The 24318-nt window shown below is 42.8% G+C and overlaps 1 protein-coding gene across 1 annotated transcript in view; it reads left to right on the top strand.

Moving 5' to 3' along the window:
* The window catches only part of LOC105891936 (eukaryotic translation initiation factor 3 subunit H), a 33318-nt gene that overhangs the window by 8060 nt on the left and 940 nt on the right, over positions 1–24318 (top strand). The window contains exons 3-7 of the mRNA XM_031577106.2: positions 9571–9738; positions 13052–13151; positions 14539–14688; positions 21152–21272; positions 23849–23981. Of these exons, the coding sequence (XP_031432966.1) occupies positions 9571–9738; positions 13052–13151; positions 14539–14688; positions 21152–21272; positions 23849–23981 (672 nt within the window). The remainder of the gene's footprint in view (positions 1–9570; positions 9739–13051; positions 13152–14538; positions 14689–21151; positions 21273–23848; positions 23982–24318) is intronic.

Here is a 24318-nt window from a genome sequence, read left to right as displayed (position 1 = left end):
TGGGATTGCTGCAGTAAGGCTAGAGCAATTTGGGTCATCCAAAGGGGTAAACAGACGCCTCAGCGCCTGCCATATTGGTTTAAAAAGGAAAGAATTCTCAAACGTGTGTGTGTGTGTGTGTACACTTCAAGGATGAGTTAATCAGACGAGATTCACAATCCATTTACCCCCAAAGGCTCATGGGAGATTGTCTGGCGCTGTGGTGCTGGCTGTGCTCCCATCTTTTACTTAAAGAGCTTGATTTATTAATGCTCCATGATGCCTCCACTGAATACGTCCTGTCCAAGATTTTAGTGGATTGCCTTGCACCCTCTCCGCGTCGCTAAAGGCACAATTAATCTGGATTCAGACAAAAGTGCCGCGTTTCAGTCACGAGAGTGGCTTCTTACGGGAATTGCATATTCCCTGTTTTCCGATGGAGTTCGTGGACGGGCTTTATCCATCAATAGGGAGACAGGATGGTGGATTGCTGGGAGGGTGTCTCATTAAATCACAATGGAGGTGACTTGAAGGGACCCTGCCGTACAGTCACTGCATACGCAAATATCACGGCGCTCTAATTTTGATTTAATCAGAACAGGGCACAAGGGTTGGGCGGTGACGTGTCCAATTTAAATTCTGATCCTTCGCATGGGCCTGTAATCGATCAAGCTCATTAAAGAAATAATGTAAAAAAAGTGATTTAGGAACAAGTATGGTACCAACAAGCTTGTACCATTTTCTTTGCTAATTTTTCGATGCATGTCTAGTTAACTTTGTCGTAACAGTTTACTCATTGTTCATAATAACACTTCAGATAGTGTTTCCAACCCTGACACTGACAATGGGCTCTAATTGGGAATTGTTTTGAAGGCGTTCTCCCTCTTCTTTGACATGTGACCTGCATCTTGATTTTCAACATCTGGCAGGCGTATCTAATGTTGACACAGTTTGACAGCATAATATTGACCACTCAGTTTTAGAAACTTAACTGATCATTTAACTCAATACAATTTTACCAAATGGCTACATAGGCAGTGTAACTACTCTCTCCACCACACAGGGAAGGAAATAATCCTGTAGCCCATCATTCATCAGGGCCTTAATGTGCTACAACAAGTGAGGCAGAAAAGTAATATTGCCCGACTTCAGTTACGTTGCTTGAATTGGTAGAACCAACCACATAAAGCTGTTTTTATGTACATTTCGTAATAATGAAGGTGTCGTGAGAATCGCCATCATAGGTGGCCTATAGTAGTAATTATTCAATGTGTACAAGATATAGAAGGCCAGAAACATAGAAACCCATATCAGATACTCAATGTACATTTCCTGTAAGTCGTCTCATAATACAAATCTATCTTATTAGCCTATATGTAATGTATGAAACCTTATTCCAAGGTTAGAATGCAACCTTATCTTTACACAGAGATGACTCGAGTTAGATATATTTCCTTCCTTGTCATGGACATGCTAAAAGGAAGTTTTAATAATTGATAAGCGCATTCTTTCCCCTAAAGAAATTGGGCTACCCATCCCTACTAACCTCTACACTTACCTTACTATATTCTACATAAATAATGTCCCTAATATTGTAGGTAGCTTGCTTTCACACGCGATTATGAGACCCATAGATTTATATGTTAAATAGTGTGAAGATGACCGCAATGATTAAATATGTCGTGTTGAATTGATGAAGTTCAACCCACCAAAGTATAATGATTTCACAATGACAATTTAACAGTCTAAATATTTTCATAACATGCACTGATGTCTGTTGGACTTGAACCAAACTAATGATGAGTGGCTTGTCATTGCAGCACATGTTACAATTTCCTGTTGCTGTCATTGGCTCAAAAGACACCCATTCAACAGCACAACCACAAATGTATATGTTGTTTCACCTGTCCTTCAAAGGCTTCCCCCTACTCAAGTGTTCTATGAGTGCAAACATGCAAATAATAATTCTGCTCAACGCCTCACTTTGATGTTGCGCCATTTGCATCATTGTCACATCCTTTCAAATTAGGGAAATTAGATTCAAAATGGGTATCTAGGACCGTGTCCAAAACTTTGTCGCAAATCGTTCCTAGTTTTGGGGTCTCACCAACCACCTCCAAGCTATTGCTACTCTATGAAAGAAACCTTGCGATATATTTGAAATCCTTATGTCCATTTCAAGTCTTTTTGTGTTTTATGATGGATGTGAGCCTTTTGTCTAGCTATTAAACTAACCAATTAAGTGCAAGAGTGCAACAAACAAGTACACAATATTGGAATTTACAATGATTAAGCTGTTTTATTGTAGTCTTGATAGAACCAACCTAATTATATATGCAGTGGTCTAACAGTCGATTTTACATGATTGTGCTGTCTGTTTGAGGCAGGCGTACACAATTACCTCAGCCAACACCGTGAGACTGTTCCCTAGAGAGATACCGCCGGACCATTTCCCTGGTTTATGTAATGCAACCTCCCAACCCTTCCATCCCACCTCTCCTCCAATTTTTATTAGTATTGAGCTAGCTGCTCCTGCTCAGATTCTGCAGTGTACAGCCACGCCATTGTTTTATTCATTCCTGGACCTCATTTGCAGTCTCGCCCTTCCCAGAGACGAGGAGCAGAATGCATTACGGCCCTGTGCTGCTGCCAGTAACGCAGGTGTAAGGGAGGGACCAGGCTACACCGCTGTGCATTCCCCAAATTGATAACAGCTAATGCGGGTTTGCTGGGCTTTACTATCCACCAAGGAGCCAAGGAGTTTTTTGCAGCCTTCGGAGAAGGACCACTGCAGATAATCGAACATTGAACAGTTATTGAATGACACAGCGATACGACTGTCTCTGCCACATTCTTATTCAATGGAAATCCCTTGGTTCTTTTTCGGAGATCCTCCTCGTCCACTGAGATTCCCAATGGGGTTGAGTTTGACGTGTGATTAGACACATGTTTGCAGAGGCTTAGCTCAGTCGGCTGTTTGCCTGGGGTATGGGGGGAAAAAAAGCAGGAGAAATGTAAGTGAAGGAGAGAAAAATGGGCCGAACAGACTGCCATCTCAACATATGCGTTGCACACATTCCCTCGCCTTGGCGCCATCTGACAGATGCATGGGCCACCCAGAAATAAATGGTAAACTCCTCCAATCCGGTCTGCTTTGGCCGTTTCCGAGCGGCGACGGCTAATTTCTTTCCCCCCACCAGCTGCATTATGGGATCGGCAGACCCGGCTTGTTTCGGAGTTCCACCGGGCATGGAGGATTAGCTGCAATTAATCTTAGTTAAGAGAGCACCGCATTCGTCTGACAACGCAGTCAGCCAAGGGAATGCTTGTGAACCAGCTGCTGCTTAGGCAGCAGGCAGAGGGAGAAGCTGAGCCGCTCTCTGTGGCCTCTGCATAGCCTGTGCGCTAATGGGAGTAGTGTGGGGAGGCGGGCGGGCGGGCGCTGGAGAGGATGGATGCACATTGCCCTGTGTGCTTGGGGGACGTGGTGCATCACTCTTCCATTTCGTCACCTTCTGTGTGCCTCGTCCCCCTGCCCCTTATTCTTCTGTGCCTGTCACCGTATTGTCTTCCACACTTTTCCAGCAGGCTGTCCTGGGAAAACTTGCCTCCATCACCACTCTGTGGTGGTGAAGGTAATGGGAGATATCCCCGAGATGAGATGGAGGTCCGCAAGGGAGTGTGCTCGATATTTTTCCTTTCCATTGATGTCTAGACTGCTGAATGTGCAATGAGTTGTAATTTATGCCTGGTCTGAGCCTTGCAGTCAGAGTGATCATGGTATGGCTGTGTAAACATGGGCTTTCATGAGGGGAAATGCAGACTTTAGTCTCAGGAGGAATGTCACTTCTCACTTCGGAAGCTCCAAGAATCCTTTTGGTAAATGTCAGGTCCTCCGATTGAATGCTGCCTTTCTTCTTTAAAAAAAATATCTCTGCTGTGTCTCACAGTAAGGGAGATACACAAGATGAAACCGAGGATGTGGTGCTTCACTGTCATGGTCAAGATTTCAGAGGTGGAACTTTTTGATACCCAAAGCTAAATATACCTCATAAATCACAGGGGCATGTAATCAACAATAATAGAAAAGGAAAACCATTTCCTTTTGCCACCCGATAATCCATTGGCATTGACATTGGCACCTCACAAGTCCTGTTACTCAAGGGTTTTAGGGCCTCGACAAGTGTATTCTTGTTTCAGCTCAGTGGCTAATACCACCCCATAATAATCAAAGTTGTCCTCTGTTATACCCCTGCTAGTTCGTCAGCCACACAGCACCATTTATGAATGTCTGCACAACAACAGCTATTTTAACAAACCACAGATCAGTGCGTTAACATGGCATCTTCTGCTGCTTTTTGTTTGAATTCCAGTCATCAAGGGGAAGCAATTGCTGACATTTGAGAGCAAGGACTTTATTTTTAAATGCCATGGTCAAAGGTGTCTGCACTCCTGGCACCTTTTATATAAGTTAGTTTAGTGTTGCAGTCCGTCACTCATATTTCTCTATGCGAATTTAAGACACGAGTCGTCAGGCAGAAATGAACATTTAAGCCGTTCGGTTATTCATTGATAAATAAAATGGTCCATGAATTTGAACTGATCTGCCTCAAAAAAAGAGCACATTATCAGATTGTACCTAGGAATCCAACCCATATTGTAGGTTGCGTGCATGTCTAACTAAATCCTCACGATTTAAAATCCACCTTCCGTACCGCTGCATTAATGCACCGATCTTGGTCGTCATCAGCTTTATTCTCATTTAATGACATTATCCGACACCTCAACATCCTCAGTGGTAGATGCAGGCATGTTTGTGAACTCACACTTCCTCTCCATGTCTCGTTTATTTCTCTCGAGAGGGCTGCGATACTTCACATGTGATAGAGTATTCGTTCAGTCAGTCGAGTCACTACACCTAATCATTTCTTTGTATTGACACTGCGTAGGTTGCACTCTCGCGGCAATAGCTGCTGACATGAGCCTTGAATTGGAGCCTGTGAGCAACGGTGTTTGCTAACATGAGCCCACGAAATGAACTATCAGATCAAAGGCTGCTTCGATCCACCCCTGTCAGGCAGTCGATCGAGATGGCACAGTTAAGATGTCCTATTCATGTGAAGTGTTGGAAACAAAGATGGCTTTTGTAGAGGATATTGAGCAATTTGAGGGGTCGTTTTTGGTACAAACACAACTACTGTGGTCATTTGCAGCAACGGGAACTAGTGAATTGGGGCAGTTTAGGAATGTTGATATGATGTGCCTGTTGAGCGTACGCCATCGTTCCCGTATGCCACATTTTGAGTCCGCTTGTTTCAGATAATCACTAGTCTTAATTTGTATGGAAGCAGGAAAGATACATATTGCTTTTCTGTGGCATGCTTTTGAAAAATCATGCTTGCCTTTCATAACTGCGGTTTTCTGTGCGCCAGCATTCTTATGTGAACAACATGTGATCAATCGGCAGTCCCTTAAATTACCCTTTCTGATTGAGTGTGCAATGGCAATGCCCATTCCCTAGAAGCAAAACCTCGGTCTAGACTGTATGATGTCATCTTTTATTTATTAAAGGAAATGGCTCTCTCTGATAGACGATTGTGCGCTGGTGCGTACCCCCTTGTCTTGCAGACATGGTTACAAGGTTGATTGAATCAGGGTCCAGGATGGGGGTTTGTTGAGGTCAATCACACATTGCGTTGACAGAGTTGAAAGAGTTAAATAACTTTTCTGCCATAGTGACGAATCCAAGTGCAATCACTCGTCCAGGTAACCCTCACATCTCCCCGCCTCTTGGTGTTGCAACACTGGAGGTGAAACGGCACGAGCCCAATGTTTCATGAAATTACTGTTCCTTCCCAAGCTGGCATTACGTAAGACATGCTTGGAAAGGGGACGTTAACAGGCCCCCCTGCCCCCTCCTCCTCCTCCGTCGCACATCAAGAAGGCTTTGAATTATACAACCTGGGTGTAATTCTCTAGCCAGCGCAACACGGGCAAAGCCAACACTTTCAGCCCCTCTGCACAAAGGAGAACGAGTGGCATTAATAATTAGCTGGTTCAAATTCAAGACGCGGCGAAAATGATTTCCTTTGCTTTCATAGCTGTCACTGACGCTATTTTTTTTCTTGCTTTCTTTTTTGGAGCTGTGGTCAGTGAACACGGCTGCCTGCTGAAGCGTCCGCTTAGATTTCCTGTGGATATTAAGCCCCTGACAGGCCGCGTGAGTGCTTAGATAATTGGATTGCTGGGAACTTCTGTTTGGGTGATGGAAATTTTGATCCATCAAGATTCAAATTAATCTCGTCAATTATATAAAGTACCACCTCCCCCTGATAATGATGGACGTCCACCAAGATAACCACATCCATGAATCTGATGCCCCCCCCATAACAGGTTAGTTTTGTACTTGACATAGAGGGTGTTAAATCCATGGCCTCGTAGCACAACAGATGCCTCCTCTTGAAGACGGCTTGATGATCCAAACCTCCCAGGTAGTGGGGATATGCTCACAAGTATAACACTCATTTTTAATTGGTTGTCTGGCCGGGGAAATCATTGTTCTTCCTCTTTATGCCCTCCCATGTTGTTCACCTCGACTTTTGTTGGTAAAAAAACGTCTGGTCTAATATGCATCCAGCTTCCTAATGTCCTTTGTGGTCCTCACAGTCATGCACAGGCCTCACAGCCAACCACCCCCCACACACACACACACACACACTCAAACACACAGAAACACAAACAACAACAGGACAACCAATCATCTTGACATTCCAGTGATTGAGAGAAAAGTCATTCTGAAGGACCAAGTAGAAGAGAGAGGAGACTGGTAGCGGCTGTAGAAAAGAGAGAGGAGAGAGGAGACTGGTTGAGGCTGTAGAAAGGAGAGAGGAGACTGGTAGCGGCTGTAGAAAAGAGAGAGGAGAGAGGAGACTGGTTGAGGCTGTAGAAAGGAGGAGAAAGGGAGAGGATCCTGTAGAAAAGAGGAAAAAGTGGTGTAGAAATATAGAAACAAGCAGAAGGAGAATTTGGTTGATGAATGATGTCTAAAGAATCTGCTCAACCACGGTGCTTTCTGTTCGACTATATCGGGGATCTAGGTGGGAAATGTGGGTTCTCTGTGTTGAAGCCTGGCCTCCCACTCATGTACCCAGCTGGAAAGTTGATTACAGACGCCTGTCGTGCTGACGTGCCGCCGCGACAGCAGGAGTTGAGGGCCACGCGGTCATTAGATGAGCCATACGACCTCGCCACAACATCCTATTGCGCCCACCCTCTCAGTTGGTGTTATTAGACCTCTGCTTAGGAGACAGCCTTGATTGCCCCAACCGCTGTTCGTTTCCTTCCTTTTCTTTCTTTCTTTTTCTTTCTTTTGTTTGTTTGTTCTTTCTTGCTCTCTCGGATGTTCTCACTAGCTTATTCTAGCCCTGTCGTCTCTTAACAGTCATGCTTGTTCGCTTGCTCGCTCACTCCCACTCTCGCTCCCTTGGAAATCTTCTCAAGTTCTCTGAAAAATAAAGTAAAAACCTTCTGGTACTACTGAGCAGTGTGTCCCCAGATGAGCGTGTGGTAGGAGTGAAGTGGCCGGTCTGTGCAGTCTCTCATTCGCTTCCTGGCTGGCATATCCACCGCAGTGATCAGGTGCTGTCGCCATCGAGCAAACAAGGTGGCCCGCCGTCTGGGGATTGGCTCCCTCCCAGACGAGAGCCATTTCCTCTCTCTTCACCCGAAAACAAACAAGGCACTGTCACGATTCCCAGTGATATTTACCGAAAGATCTCAGGCGTATGTTTGTGGCGCTGTTTGTTTGTGTGTGTACGGGCGAAGCATTATTATTTCCCTCGCACCAAATCTCTGCACTCTGGCTGGCGTGTTAACAGATAAAGGGGATTGGCTGTGCAAGGTTATTGCAGGCCTTAAGAATGGTCCCTGTGATTTTTGCATTGTGGTTGCCAAGGGTCTGGCACCTTCAGGACTCTCCCTGACGGACAGGCTGGTAAATGGAACTAGTATTCAGGATATCCCCTTATTAGATGCTGAAAGCCTGTCTAAGATCTCCCTGTGTGCCCAGGGCTGAGAGGACATTGATAAATGTCCGCCTCTCTTTCCGCCCAGCACCCAATCACCCACCCACCGACACCCCGCCAGCCCAATCGTGACACCAGTCTCAGCACGCTTACTCCCCCCCTCCGTTTCTCACTTGCCCATAACTCTACCTGCCCGCAACACGCGCAAACACATGTCTTAAACACATATCTCGTCTTAGGAAACTGAATTTGGATATTATATTGGATATATATGCCGCACTGTACATCGTAGATTTATTGCTGTATTGATTGGTAATACTTAGAATACTGTTTCCTTCCAACTTCACCTTGAGCCAGCTTCCATTTTGTGTCATGAGCCGTCAACATCGCACAGTATATTTGCCAAGCCAGAATGGCATGAATGACCTCATGCTGATGCATCTGAATTAGCTGACTGCTTCTTTTCTGCTATTAACCACGTAAGGCGTTATTAGACACTAACAAGGTGAAGGTTTTACGAATTCCGCTGATATTGGAACTGAATCAACATAGCTGCCAATTGAAATGTACTTTTGACAAATTTGCATTTGGTTTTCTTTGGTGCGTAATTGTTCATATCCTTCATTATACTGTAGTGCCCATTGCATAAAGCTTTTGAAGTGGCCCTGCAGGCCATTCATTACATCCACTTTTTGGCTGAAAACTCGAGTGCATCTGAAGTGCTGTTTTAACATGTTGAGCTGAAGGCTTAAGCTGAATAGACAGTCTGACCCTGCTTCTCTACCTTGAGATTCCCTGCTAAAACCATATTTACCATAAATTATATTTTGTGTAGTAATTCTGGTTATCTTTTGCTGAAAAGGAGTTGTCATTTTTTTTTTTAGATTGTTGGTTGGTTGTTCGGTTTCAAATGGTAAAAATATTGTAATGATTTTGATATGAAGGTAGTTTTAAAGTTTGTAAATGTATATGACACACAATTCTTTAGCATTCTTGGACTTGATGTCCTTGGATTACAGGTTTGTGTCTTTTTGTGTGCATGTCTTTCCTGTGTGTGTGTGTGTGTGTGTTTCCACATCTCTATAAATGTAAGCAGAGAAACCTGTTTAAACAAGTCCTGGCAAAACAGCACAGTTTTATCCATCACATTTTCCAACAAGACCAAGAGCCATATTCAGAGCAACAGTTGGGTATCTTAGTGTGGCTTTGTTCTGCTGTCAACGTGTCCTCCTAGTTTCAGCCAGCATGGGTTTGGTTTGTTTCTTCATTGAGGATTTTCAAGGAAAATAAATGAACGTTGCATAGTAACCAAGCAGTACTGTAGTGCCCTCCAATCTTTAACCCCTGTGCACTTTCATACGATGCACTTCTACTCTCTGAAACACCTCTTAGCTTTACCATTGATTAGAACTCCAAATATCAACTCGCTGTGTGTGTGTTTGTTTTACTGTCCTTTATTAAAAAAAAAAAAAGTCATTAAAACCTCTCTTCACTGGTATTCATGTGTAAGCTTCTGTACGTTTTCTGAACATGTTCTCATTCTCTCCCTCTCTTTTCTAATTCACAGTCCAGTATCAGATGGAGATGATGCGCAGTCTCCGCCACGTGAACATCGACCATCTGCACGTGGGCTGGTACCAGTCCACCTACTATGGCTCCTTCGTCAGCCGAGCCCTGTTGGACTCTCAGTTCAGCTACCAGCATGCCATTGAGGAGTCTGTTGTGCTCATCTACGGTGAGTCCGCTTAGACAGACCGGTGTCCTTCATCATACAAGTAATCCAAAAAGTCCATTCAAAAAATGAGGAGTAGGTCATTTATATTTTACTTGAGTAAAAAAAAAGAAAAACTTTTTTGTGTGAGGAACCTTGTATGTTGCAAGAGCTACGTTGCTCAGACCTGCCAATATAATAATAATAAACTTTATTTTTATAGCACCTTTCATACAAAACAATGCAGCTCAAAGTGCAATATGGAGAGTTGTTGCACACCATTTCCTCTTTGCTGCCAATATGAAAACATGAAAGTAATTTTATATCGACGTACTACATGCCTCAGCTTTGTGTAGCCCATATGGTTGCCATGACGTCTCCATCAATCTAAGCTAAAGAAGGAATGTAAGGACTAGGGGTTACCCTATTAATAGACTGTAGAATATGGGTTGTATTGATTAATTTATTAGTCCCTCCTAAAAAAACTTCTGGTGTAGATTCTGCACAGAAGCATAAATTGGTCTTAAGTTACACTCCAGGACAAATAAACAGTTATCAGAACAGGTTGTTGGCTTTGTACTGCCTCATGCTAACGCATGTAGCAAGGCTGACAGAGAAGCATACCTGTAGGACAAGATATTAAGATGTAGCACATAACAATCACCTTTCATTTTGACTGCCATGCAAACCTAATGTCCACTACCTCTTGAGGCCCAATAGATAAATTAAGGAAGAGACATAGTCACAGATTGGCCCTCACAAGATGGCGTGAACGGGTAGCTTGAGGTTCCATCAGAGGATTTGACTGAAAAGCTAGACTTCGAGAAACACTTTTTACCAAGCGGAAAAGTGGAGTCTACTTTTGTAACTTCTCTTGCCTGTAACGGGCTTGATCATTTTTGACAAAGTCTGCAAAGTAGGATTTTTTTTTAGACAAGATGTGTGTATGCTTTTCAACTTACAAGGGTAGGTATCAAAAGTCAGTCGTTTGGTCAGTTTAATCAGAAAGGTATGATTTCTGATTCTATTCAAAATTCTTGTTAATCTATAATAATTGTGACACACAAGAAGTGATTTGACTTGACAGCTATGCAGGCATTTGACCTTGGTGGCACTGGTCAGTGAAATATATGATAAAATGTCAGTAGAACATCCAACCATATGCCTCAATCCCAGATGCTAGATAATATATTTGAAATCCTATCAAAGTTTAAAAGTTAAACGTTTTTTTTCACTTTCTGATTCACCTGAGCGAGTCGTCCTCGTCTGGGCTGACGTGCGATGCAAGTCATATTAGAATTCCCAGAAGGACTTGTGTGAGGAAGTGTGAGGGTGTCCTCAGGGATTCGGTGCCTTTTCCAGTTCATGCATTCTGATGACTGTGATTATGAGCAGAGAGGAAGGTGTGCAAAGTGACTCACTCTTTCCGACACCTGAATCCCCCACTCCACCCCATCCCACTCCACTTCCACCTCCACCCCCACCCCCGGTCAAGCTGTCTGGGAAGGGTCTATAATGGAGCTCCCTTTTAAACTAGCATCAATTATGTATTATGATATATCAAAGGCAGGGACATGAGTCTCCAAGAAGAAATGGATGTAATTGCCCTTATAACCAAGAAGTAGGGACAATGGAGGGAGAATATAAATCTCATCAAATGTCTCATTCTGTGGCAGGGTGTTAGAATTCAAACACTCGGTTGCTGGTTTTTCTTTTTGACTCTGTTCTGTTCTGTTCTGTTTTCTTCATATTTGATGCCATATTGCAAAATGGAGAATCAGACCGCGCTACTGGGGTTACTTGTGAGAGTCTAGAAGACAGGCAGGTGATTGACGGGACTGTTAACTGTTTTGGACGCACTTATTGAGTCCATTACCAACATTTTTGACAAGCGCATTAATGCAGTAAAACTTCATCAGCGAAACCTCCGTCAAACACGTCTTTTGTTCTTGGCCTGCAGTCAATAATTAACCCTGACAAAGCCTGTAAACTTTGGTTCCCAGGAGGGAGAACTGGAGAAGCTCATTGTGTGATGGCTTGACTTTTTCCAATGCCAGCAAATTAAGAGCGACATGCCTATAAATGATACACTCAAACGACTTAATTTTGATTTCTTAGATGGACTATCCATGTTAATATATCCACAATATGATCATCATGATGACTTTGGCTGCAGGCAGGCAGACAGTCATATACTGTTTGTCAAAGTTTTGGTGATTAGTGATATCATGTACATAGACTTCACAAATCCACATGAAGCTTGGTATGGTTGTAGCCCCCCATGGCTGATACAGAATAGAAGATTTGTGTCCCTAGGTGTGTATTTCCCTTTGTGCTAGCTCCCCCTGAATTGGGGTAAGGTCAAAGCACTTTTTTGGGCAATTTTGCCCAAAAAGAAAAAATCACATTTGTATGGCAAGCTGGCCTCTAGGAAGCGCATTACCGTAGCTCATTATAATTCATTTGTGCAGAGGCGCTATCTAGTGAATAATATTCAAAGCAAAAATCTAGCATTTCACTAGCCAGTATTTTGTGATGTAAAGGTTCAAACTTCACATAATTTGTGTAATAAACCCTGCATCACTACCACATTCTTTGGACGCACGTCAAATTTGGTGAAATTTATTCCATAGGGGGCGCTGCAACACACATTTCAATATCTCAACGACAACTCCATTTGGCCCGCTCAACAAAATGGCCGCCAAGAGCCAATCAAAATTTAGCTGTCATTACATTCCTGTATGAATGGCCAATCCTAATGAAAATGTATAGGCTAATTTATAATGGCATATAGAAGCTATTTACCCAATTTCACATAAATTAGCCATATGATGTCGCTACAACATATTTTCGTCGGTTCCTCTCACATGGTTTAGTATATCTTAAAAATTCATTTTGTATTTCAATCTTTACGATCAAACCATTCAACCTTTCACTGCATTTGGCAGTTTGCACATTCCGCTTGGACCCCGATAATCACTGCTTGCGGCTATATTTAAACGTATTATTATGATAATGTATACCCCTGTCCTGTTATAAATGTTGATACTTGTACGTCTATATGTATCATATATTTAGTATTATATTCAAATATATATTTTGAAACATAATCATTCAAGATATCACACTTTTCTTGGAACGGAAAATATCATATTTCACACTTTCTGTGGTCATCATATTACGTACTACTATGTGGTTCGTCTAGTTTATATTTTAGGAATGTGGGGGATATTTTTTGAATGATGCGAATGCTTCTGATGCCGTGATGCTTCCTTGTTTCAGTACTTGATGAAACTGTAGATTGGTTTATTCAGTTGACATTTGTTTTTTTTAACAGATCCCATCAAAACATCCCAGGGCTCACTGTCACTGAAAGCCTACAGGCTCACGCCTAAACTCATGGAGATCTGCAAGGAAAAGGACTTCACTCCAGAAGCGTAAGTAATACACACACGCGCACACACACATGCACACACTCATTCACACATTTAGTGCATATGCACTGTGTATCAAAGTGATCAGAGTTTAAATAACTGCTCCATTTCTTTTAATACTAATTCTGTCTTGGAAATCAGTCTCTAGACCTTGGAGCTGGTACAGCTTTCTGAGGAACTGAGGTCGAGGATACAAACAAAACAAAGTGAAACACATTTTGTTGTTTGCACAGACCAATAGGGACATTAGGATCCAAATGTTCAGGCAGCTGCAGGCATTGCTCCAGTGCCTTTATGCAAACACACACACACACACACACACACACACACACACACACACACACACACACACACGCCTCTGCCAACACGCAGGAGCGTCTCCTTAGCCTTTCAGAGTAATGATGATGGCAGCATTGAGGGATCAGCCAGTGGCGCTGGTCAAGTAAACGGGCGCACAAAATCTTCGACTTTACGTGACTAAAGCAGATGGTAATTACTTTGAAATTGCCATCAGGTCCGAGAGTAACGAGCGTGAGTTACTGCACAGCACGGAGTGAGCTACTGCACAGCATCCTCGGAATACACACACACACACACACACACACACAAACTCACACTCACTCACACACGCAAAAATAAACTAAATATCACCATTGCTGGAAAAGGAAAGATGCCAAATGGAATTTGTTTGATCTCTCGGGGACGGTTTATTGTAGGTATTTAGCGGGAGGAATGAGTGTGAATGTGTGACGCTCATGAATGTTTGATGTTTGTTTACGCGTCATGCATAATCACAACGGTTTCCCCTCCAAAAAAGGCTATTTTTCATCACAGGCCAAAATATGTGAAACAAACGCCATCGCGCTTAAATCACCTCCAATGCAAATGTGCCGTTGGCTTGTTGCAGAGACACACATCTGTTGACCTAAATGCAGTAGACACGGCAAGTTTATCAATGTAACTGATTGGGCCTCCCTAAGCTCGGTTCAAAGCCCTGCTGGGTTTCCATAAGGCCATTGCGGAGTCTTCCTAATTCTGTTTCCTACACGTTATGATGATGGCGGCTGCCCAGCACGACGTCCTGCTCGATAACAGCAGCTCCGTTATTGAGTGTTACCCGGATGGGGGTCCTTTCAAGTTTGCGAGACCTTGTGGAAAAAATAATAATAATTCAAAAGCTGTCATAGTGCTCACAGTTATTGAGTAAATTATTGAATGCCAGAGCGAGCACAGCAAGTGGGAGATCAGTCCTTAGCGTTGCCCTTTTGATTTTTTTTTAAACGTACTGTAAAAGTTTTTGGGAAAATAACAAGCAGATATCTGAAGAAGAGCACCTCTAATATCCTGTACATTTCCTCCTTCCTCTTCCTCCCTCTCCGGTCGTCCTCAGACTGAAGAAGGCTATGGTGGGCTATGAGCACATGTTCGAGGAGGTGCCCATCGTCATCAAGAACTCCCACCTGATCAACGTGCTGCTCTGGGAGCTGCAGGACAAGTCCACGGCGGCCGACAAGCACGAGCTCCTCAACCTGTCCAGCAGGTGAGTTCTCCCATTCAACACCATTCCAAAACACAATCTGTTACACTGTCTCCCGCCCTGTGTTGTGTGTGCAAATGTGTGTGTTTATATATACTAGGGCTGTCAATCGATTTAAAAAATTTAACTAATTAATCGCACATTTTGAAATTAATTAATCGCGATTAAAAGTATTTTTTTCTTCTTAAGACTAAATCTTATAAATTAACGAGTAATCACTTCGTATTTGCTACATACAACTTCAGTTTTGTCGATTGTTCCGTCATTTTGGCTCTTAAACAGAGACTTTCCGCCCAACAATCCCTCAGCTCTCTCCATCTTCAACTACCGCAGTGGTTCTCAAACTTTTTCTGTCATTCCCCACTTTGAACAAGGGGGGCTTTTTCCCTCATCGCTCCCATAAAATGATAGGCCAAGCTTAAAATTGTCAATTATTGAAATAACCTCAAGTGATAACAAATAGCATCTTATTTAGGTCAGCAAATGTTTATTGCTTGGAGTGATTTAATGTTTCATGTTGTAGTGTATTGTTGCTATGGACACGCACACATGGACGGATTATGAAACCATTGGTTAGGACGTGTAACAAAATACACCGCTTCCAACCACAAATAAGAGATACATTTAAGCCACTTCTGATATTAACAAATACAAAGTCTAAAAACAATTGACAGGCAAGCAAAGTTAATAACAGCGACTTCACGCAGAGGCTCTGGTTTAGGGCCCCCCTGAGCTCAGGGACCCTTGGGCCTGGGCCCGTTCAGCCCGTTCGGTAATCCATCCTTGCACGCACACAGTATTGTATTTCTTTCTGTTGACGGACTTTTACTTTGACAACTGTGACTGTTAGTAACGCACATGTCTAGTAAGCCTCTATTAAATTATGCTTTCCCTCGCACGCTCAAAAACAATGACTAAGCTGTCTCACACTGTGATAATTATGTTGTGTTTAAATTCTATGAACTGTGTTAGTTCGTTGTAACGTAAAATGTAATTATTATTCATTTAGATACGTTACGTTCTAATATGTGACCGTTAGCACACCATTCATTCATAACTCAGTTGGTGGAAGATGTTAGCACTTATTAGCCAGCTGTGTTGTAATCTGTTGTTGCTCTGATTCTTGGTGTAATGAATCTAATAGTAACTTGCTGTTAAGATAAGTTAAGATACCTTCTAAGTATTTTCCGTTTCTTGTCTATTATTGTTTCACTCATAAGTTTTCACCTGACACATCAATAAGTGAGCAAGGCCAGTTAACCGTAGCCTACACAGCCCTAACTAAACTAAAGAGTAAAAAAAAAATTATACATATAATTTTTTTTTTTTTTTTTTAAAGTTGCGTTAACTGCGTTAAAATATTTTATCGCGTTAATCGCGGCCGCATTAATCGCATAGATTAACGCGTCAACGCTGACAGCCCTAATATATACATACATACATGTATAGAGACACACACACACACACACACACACACTTAGATTAGAGGTGGACAGTTTGATCTGCCAAGGGCTGATGTGTCTGCTGACCAGGAGTCCCCACCTTTTCTGAAGAGGCCCAGATACTTCTGCCCAGCTCTTTGAGTTCACAGTAAATGGTACTGTGGACAACAACAGGTCTACCTTTGCTGAAGATTAACACATTACATGTAGTGATATATTTCAGTCTGTTTATATACCATTGTTAGCTGGGTTTATCTTACATTGCCATGGCACTTTGTCAAAGTTGTATATAAAGCATAATAGGGAGGTAACTCGCATTAAAAAAAAATTGGTAAAACTAATTAAGCATTTCAACCATTATCATAATTAGTGGTGAATTATGTGTACCGTAATTTCCGGACTATTGAGCGCACCTGAATATAAGCCTCACGCACTGAATTTTTAAAAAATAATTATTTTTAACATAAATAAGCCGCACATGTCTATAAGCCGCAGGTGCCTACCGCAACATTGAAACAAATTAACTTTACACAGGCTAAAATGAATATCAAAACTAATACAATAGTTAGTTTTGCCAGTTAGATAAGTGCACTGTTGCTTTAAGAGCGCACAGTCGCAAGAGTCAATCAGAAGCTAGAACGTTAGATTGAAGACAGACGCTAGTTTGAAACCAGTGAGCTAAAGAACTTGAAGACTGAATTTGTATTGTTGTAAACTTTTATTTTATTTTCTAAAGTGTTTTGAGTTGTGTTCTGTCTACGCTGGTAGACTGTGGTTATTTTGACATTAGTTAAGTTATTGAGAGATACTGAGAAATCGCGTGGAGCTAAGCATCCATGCGGCTGCATCCATGCTAGCATCCTAGCTCCACAAAGCCACCGTAAACACAAAGCCACCGTATACAGTCACAGGTATCATAATCCATAAATTAGCCGCATCGTTGTTTAAGCCGCGAGGTTCAAAGCGTGGGAAAAAAGTAGCGGCTTATAGTCCGGAAAATACGGTATGTGTATTAGTGTGATGCATAAGGTTTGATGGCGTGGAACATTCTTATGCATATTGAACAGTACACATTTCCCATTTCAATTAGGAGAATGGCAAATTTACTAAATCTGGAAGGCACGTATTATACATATATCCTGTACAACATTTTAACAAAGAAAATGTACAAAACTGTTTTCATTGATTTTTTTTTATTATTATTATTATTATTATTATTATTAAGCAATCAAGCCATTATAATCATTGGATTTCTGGTTTAGGTAAATATTCAGGAGTAAAGAATAATAGTTGATTATAAGCTTACCGTTGCTATAATGTATGTAAGTTTACAAAATAGTCCCATACACTTAACATTTGGCCAGGTAAAAATTAGCAAATTACAAAGGCTATTGAATGAAGTAGCTAGCCAACTAGCTTTGTTAATTGTCTCATAAATCTGATGTATTAAGAACAATATCACATGTAATGAACTACTCAGAGGGTGTTAACTTAATATTGGTTAACTCACTTCAGGAAAAAATATCTGTTTGACTGTCGAGTGGAAATGGAATCCCATTAACGTTCCCCTCAAATTAATGAATGAATGAATGATTGTTAGCAATCCAACCCAAGAGCTTACAATATTGAAGCAATAAATCATGTTCAGAGACACGGATTGTACTGAACAGATCTCGTGTAATCCACCATCTGATGTCTTTTGCATGTTTGCAGCCCGCTGGAAGAGTAGACATAGACACCTGTACTGTGTGTCAGGTGCATCACCTCCAACATGTTCGCTATGTTTTCAATGGCAAACTCGGAACAGCGCCAAAACTACTACCAGTGGCCATAATATATTAGTCGTACTGTTAAGAACTACCATAGAGAATGCATGGGACAAGTTAAGAGAGTTAATCTGAACTATTTTCAGCTCCTGCGCAGGCCAGATACAATACATCACATAAATTGCTTCAGGGGCACCCAAAATATAGGGGCGGGCCATAGTTTGGGTTCCACTACCTAAGACCTTATAAGGTGAACACTTTGGGATGATTATCTGCAAAGACACTTCCTTTGAAATGATACATTTTGAACACCCTTTCAAACTCTTCAGTGGGCAAACTTCCTTTTGGTACTAACCTTCTAACATAGTTTCTTGTACACCTCCTCCGAGCTGTAGCTTCTCGGCCACTTCCAGTATCACCTCAGTCAACAAGACCCTTGTACGTGAATAAATTGAGTCACACTCCACAAAACATTGATCCCCTTCAGGATGTGCATCACCCGATCTCCATATAGAAGCTCTCTGATCTGCATGTAGTAATAGTTGGAGCCCACCTTCACTAAATGCCCATCAAAATGCAACAGTTTTCAGATGCAGATGTAGGTCTGGATGCAGCAACTCCACGGAGTTAGTCAGTGTGTAATCCTTCTTGTAATGTGTAGGCAGGTAGATGTTTGACAGGAGATTACAGTAGAAGAATTTCACAGTTGGCCCCCTCATGAACACATTTACATGGAAAGCATCATAACTTTTTTTTTTTCCTTCCTTTTTTTTATAATGTTATTAAAATTTAAATCATTTGCGTGGGCGACTAGAGTTTCATGGACTGTCACGTTGACTTGCGAGATAATCTCGTACGGCAGTGGCAGGAGGTACCGCAGAAGGTTTTGAGTGCACCACTGCAGATGTTGTCACTCTAAAGACACTGCGCCAGCACAGATAACCCCTCAACGGCTTTCATTTGTAATGCGAAGCATCTGATGAGTTCTGCCTAATCCGTGCTCTTTCAAAACATTTCTCTTCAACCTTAAAGGAGACGTATTGTATCCCTTTTTTTTCCACAAGTTGTCACAGTTCCCTGAGGTCTTAATGAAATGTCTGTGACGTGCTTTGGTCAAAATACCACAGCGATGAAGTGTCGCAGAATCTTTCTCACCCCAGACCTCTTCAGAATGGCCGGTTTGAGTGCCTGTTAATGATCTGATAATCAGCCACTGCTCTTCCCTCTTCTGCGGTGTGTGCCGAATTCGTCTCTTCAGGTGATCCACTAAGGTCTTGGGTATGCTATAAGGATGTAAGCCTTTAATCACTCCATAGATATAAACAAATAAATGGCCATCTATCATTTACGACCCTGTCATTGTAGTTTCAAAAGGTATCATTGGGAGGGCTATTGGCCTTGAACCTTGCATATGCAGAGGGGGGCTGTTAACACTCCTCCCCATCCTAACAGACAGCCTTTTCACAAGGAAATGTCTTTTGGAGAAGACAACTATGTTATAGAAATCTCCATGTTATTTTCAGTATACACTGTATACCTACACAAATATATATATTTACATATAATATTTAGACACAGATTACACACCTTAACCGTACAAATGCATTATACTGCTACACAGCAAACTGAGAAAATAAAAATACTCATGACTGACCACATCATTAGTGATTTGCATTGCTGCAGCTATACAGCAGTTTGCTCCAAGGTCAGGTCTCAGCTCATTCTAGATAGATGGATAGATAGATAGATAGATGGATAGATAGATAGATGGATACTTTATTAATCCCGTGGGAAATTTAGGAGCGACACACACACATTAACGTACATACCCACACACTGCAATGCCAAATTACACATCAACATAACTCATTTTCCCTTACTAACCTTGCTAACCCCTACACCCATTATTTAAATTTACTCTCACATTATTTGAGAGCTCCGATATAGCTCATCTTATTCAACAAACTAATAACCTTAACGGTATTGTGGATCCTGTAGCAAATAACAGCAAGAACTTTCATGAAAATTAGCATGCATCCAAGTTAATACCTCAGCCGTTAGCATTTGCTGATGCTAAACGACCAAAGAAACACATGGCATAAGTACTTGCATTTCCATCGTCTGCAGTTCTGCCGTGGATAGTTGGTACAATCTGGTCAGTTCTGCGTTGTACTGGCCCAGGTTGCTAAAGCCACTGTAGCTGGGACATTGCCATCAAAACTAAACTCGATCCACTCCGCTCTTCTACCCACCGAGGCTGGGAGTCGATGTAACGACAACAGAGCAGCGCCTTTGCTTAGCTCGCATCATAATGCTAGCAGATCCAACGCTTGCAAGAAGAACATAAAAGCACCTTCGCAAAGGTATTTCTCAAGCAGTGGTTGGGTGGAAATACTCCGATGGGGGGCGGTATAATTGTGATGAGTACGGCTTGAGCCTTCCAATGTCAAACCAAATCTGATTGGTTCGCTGAATCAAGTTGTCCAACCTAGGCAGCCCAGAAGTCACTGACTGGCTGGATATTTTGGGTTGGGAGGCATCCCAGAGACCGAGACGTATCCCTATATGTTCTCCCTATGTGTATGTATATGTGATTTATGTATGTATGTCGGTGAGGTGTATATGTGTATAAACTACTGGATGACCTAAATTTCCCTCGGGATTAATAAAGTATCCATCTATCTATCCATCACTGAAGCACTTTATGAATGTAACATATGAAAAATGGGAATTAAAGGGACCTCCACTGGCAAGCTCACAGTAATGAATGCGACCTGACTAAGTCCTGCCAGCACACAGCGACTACCTTTTCTGTTTCACAGATCTCCAATGTCATCAGTCTCGAAATGCTACGCATATTGACCTTTTTTTAATCAGGATCTCACTGCGAGATGAATGAGTGTCAGCCCTGTGGGTAATCGCTCTGTAACGCAGATTAACAGACCTGTTTGAGTTAGGGCTTGGGTGTGGGAGCCCAGCTGGAGGTGAAGCCTCCTCTCCACCTTTTGTATGGGATTTTTGGTTAAGATGAACATTCCTTGGAAGATGCTCATCAAGGGTGCAGCCAACACATCTGGTGCTGTAATGTTATGCATGTTATGTTTTGAATTTTAACATCATGCTATGTGCTTTCTCCCAAACCAAACACATGGAAGTGTAATGGCGCAGTAGAGCCACTCAACAAGGTCACTCAACCACACGCAAGGGTGGGTCGTAACAGTAAGGTGTCTGACGGTACCTGTCAATCTGTGTCCGCAGCAACCACCTGGAGAAGAGCCTGCAGCTCCTGATGGACCGAGTGGATGACCTGAGCCAGGACATCGTCAAGTACAACACCTACAGCCGCAATCTGAGCAAGCAACAGCAGCAGAAGCATCAGGTACCATTAAGCTCCCACCCCATCCTCTCCTCTCCCTCCTCCTCCTCGTCTCCAGGGCCCCAGTCTGGACCCACTGCTGTCCTCTCTCTGAGCTTGCATCACACCTCCGAACCAGGGTGAGGGATACATTAGCGTCTTTAATTACAAAAAAATATAGGTAATTATTAAAATAACACAGGCTAATTTTTCAGTACTGCGATCGTGGTAGGAAATAAATTGATCTAATTAATCAAAAGAGTGAAATGGTAAGCTTACATTGTTGCAGGTGAGTATCAAAGGGGTTTGCTGCACTGACCATATTATTCAAAGAGGTCTAACCTGACAGAAATGGCCTGAGTAGAGACGATATTGAATTATTCATTCTTTAATCGGCTGGTGTCCTCCTTGTCTGACACAGATAAGGCCAGTCGATGGACAGCCAGGCCTGGTTGAAGCTGACATTTGAAATTGATGGTTGATTCTCCCCATCACACTTGCGTCGTATTGTAGAAGCTTGTCTTGCCACTGAAAAGTCCTTGACATTTGTAATCTTTATTTTGGTTTTCTCTCTCTCTCTCTCTCTCTCTCCCCCTCCCCACTGACTTTTCTGGGAGATGGTGCCTGAAATGGTGTTCTAGAACATCAGTTTGGGCGGGGGGTTTGGATGGATAGGACACATGGATCAAAGGGAAAAGAATGTTTGATTCCCACCTCGTGCGCTCAGTCTGGCCCCTACTTGCCTTACGTGAGTGACGGACTAGACTGGATCTCTTGCATATGAAAAGCTTGAGAGGCAAACCTCCCCAAGTCAATCTCCGACAACCTGCCACTTGAACAGGTCACGTTGACATTGTCAGTGGGCAGCCCCCGAGATGCTCTGTGAATCTCATCAGGGGAAGCGGTGGCTGCATAGAGACAGGAGCCACTGCGGAGGGGAGCGGCGTAGAGCAGAGCAGACTGTGGCGGTTAAAGTTGGGACGGTGGTGGTGGTGGTGGAGTTGCCATCCCGAGATGTCCTGAATATCCTGAATGTGACATCAGCTCACCTCAGATGACTAAAAACAGTGAAAGGGAAGGAACAGAGAAGACAAAAAGAGTACAGGAAACAATACTGGATGTGACCAAGAGTTCAGAGGAGAGGAAGAATAGAGGATGTAGAAAGGGAAAGTGGATAAAGAGAACTCGTATGAAAAAGCGTTTGTCTTCAGTAATACTTTAACATACGCCTGACTCATTGTCATCTACCATTCCCTTTCAGTCTCAGACAGATTTTCATACTCTCTCATATACACACATTAGAGGTCCTTCAGAGCTTTGTATTTGCCCTGGTAATTCTCCCTTTAATTGAATATTTGACATTTTATGAACATGTTGCACAAGGCCTTTGAAATTGTTCTCCTGAAAGATTTCCAAAGGCCTTTCAAACAGAATTGGTTACACGAAGCAAGGCCATGACCGAGAGCTCTTACCCCATCACTCCACCCGCTCGCTAGCCGCTACGGAGGCCCTTACATCAGCCCTAGCCCCAAATCTAACGTAATTACCTCAATCATCAATCATTTCCACGCCTCCATTCGCCACAACACGAGCTCACTCCCTGGCGTGCCATAGCAGCCAAACGACCCACATCAATCACCATTTTACTTCAAAGAACAATGTGCCGTGTTAGGTGGCATGCCTTCCCCAATTCTATCTCGGGGAAGAAGAAGGAACAACAAAAAAAAAACATTTTTTACCCCACCCCCAAAAATGTAAAGTATTCTCAATAGAGCAATAAGCCTGTGCTGCAGAAATTGGAAACAAAGTTATTACCATAAGACGTGGCAACCATCGAGCCACGTGGCTCGGCCTCACTTCCTTAATCCCATGGCTCAAACAACCAAGCAAGACTCCACTGGCAATGGGGCGTTTTATTTCTATTTAAAACACACTGAATTGAATTCCGTTTCAGAAAGTTTAAACCTAAATCGTGTTCTGCCGTGAACCGAAATTAGAGCGATTACCCTTTTTTTTTTTGCTTGGGAAGTCGGACCTGTAAGTAGGTGGTCACCCAACAATTGGTGAGTTTATGTAGCAAACGCATTCAAAAGCACTGGCTCAGTACATTGGTGGAGTGTACTTTTGTGGCAAGTGATAAGACATGGAAGGTATCGGCCTTGCGTCGGTAAGACGTCTGCCCTTAACAATACCCTCTAGCCTCGCTAAATAAAGCCTTTAGTGTCATTGTTCTTGACGTTGAGATATTGCACTGGAATTTTATGACTCCTCTCTGCAGTGGCTCTTACAAGTCCTGTATCCCTTATGTCTTCATGCAATTTCATTGCGCCCCCGAGACTGTGCAGAGAAATTATCCAAGTAATTCCACGTCCACGTTTCGCATGTTTTCCCTTTTGTACGCTCTCCCTGACTTTCATTCTCCCACTCGCTGTCTATCGGTCTTCTTCTCTCCTCCCTGCTCTCTCTCCCCCCACCTCCTGGTGTGCCATTTTATTTATTTCTCCTCGTCCTCTGTTGCCATGTTACTCACACTCATCTATCTGTCTCTCTCCCTCTCTCTCTCTCTCGCACGCTCCCCCTCCATCCCTGTGGCCTAACAGTACCTGCAGAGGCGGCAGCAGGAGAATGCCCAGAGGCTAAGTCGTGGGGAGCCGAATCTACCGGAGGAGGACATCACCAAGTTGTTCAAGCCCCCACAGGCCCCTCCACGTATGGACACCCTCCTGATCGCAGGTAAGTGCTGCCCGTCCCCCCGAGCTTCAGACCTACACCCCCCCCCACCCCCACCCCACACACACACTTCTCTTCATTCATGTTCTTTCACCCATAGCTGGCCCCTAACCAAATTGTTGGACATGTTATCCACTGGTATGGCCCCTGTAGCCTACCGGATGCTAAACAGCACTAAGGTCATGGGCTTGATACCCAGGACACGCATACAGATTAAAGTCTATTCCCCACCTGTACTGTAAATCACTTCGGGTAAAGACATGCGCTAGATAAGTGAATATAATAGAATGAGAAATGTTATTAAATTGTTAAGTTACAGTTAAAAACAGCACATTACAGT

This window comes from Clupea harengus, chromosome 11, assembly GCF_900700415.2.
Source record: "Clupea harengus chromosome 11, Ch_v2.0.2, whole genome shotgun sequence".
In the NCBI taxonomy this organism is placed as follows: Eukaryota; Metazoa; Chordata; class Actinopteri; order Clupeiformes; family Clupeidae; genus Clupea; species Clupea harengus.
The sequence above is the reverse complement of the archived record's forward strand: the minus strand, read 5'-3'. Positions and strand labels throughout refer to the sequence as shown.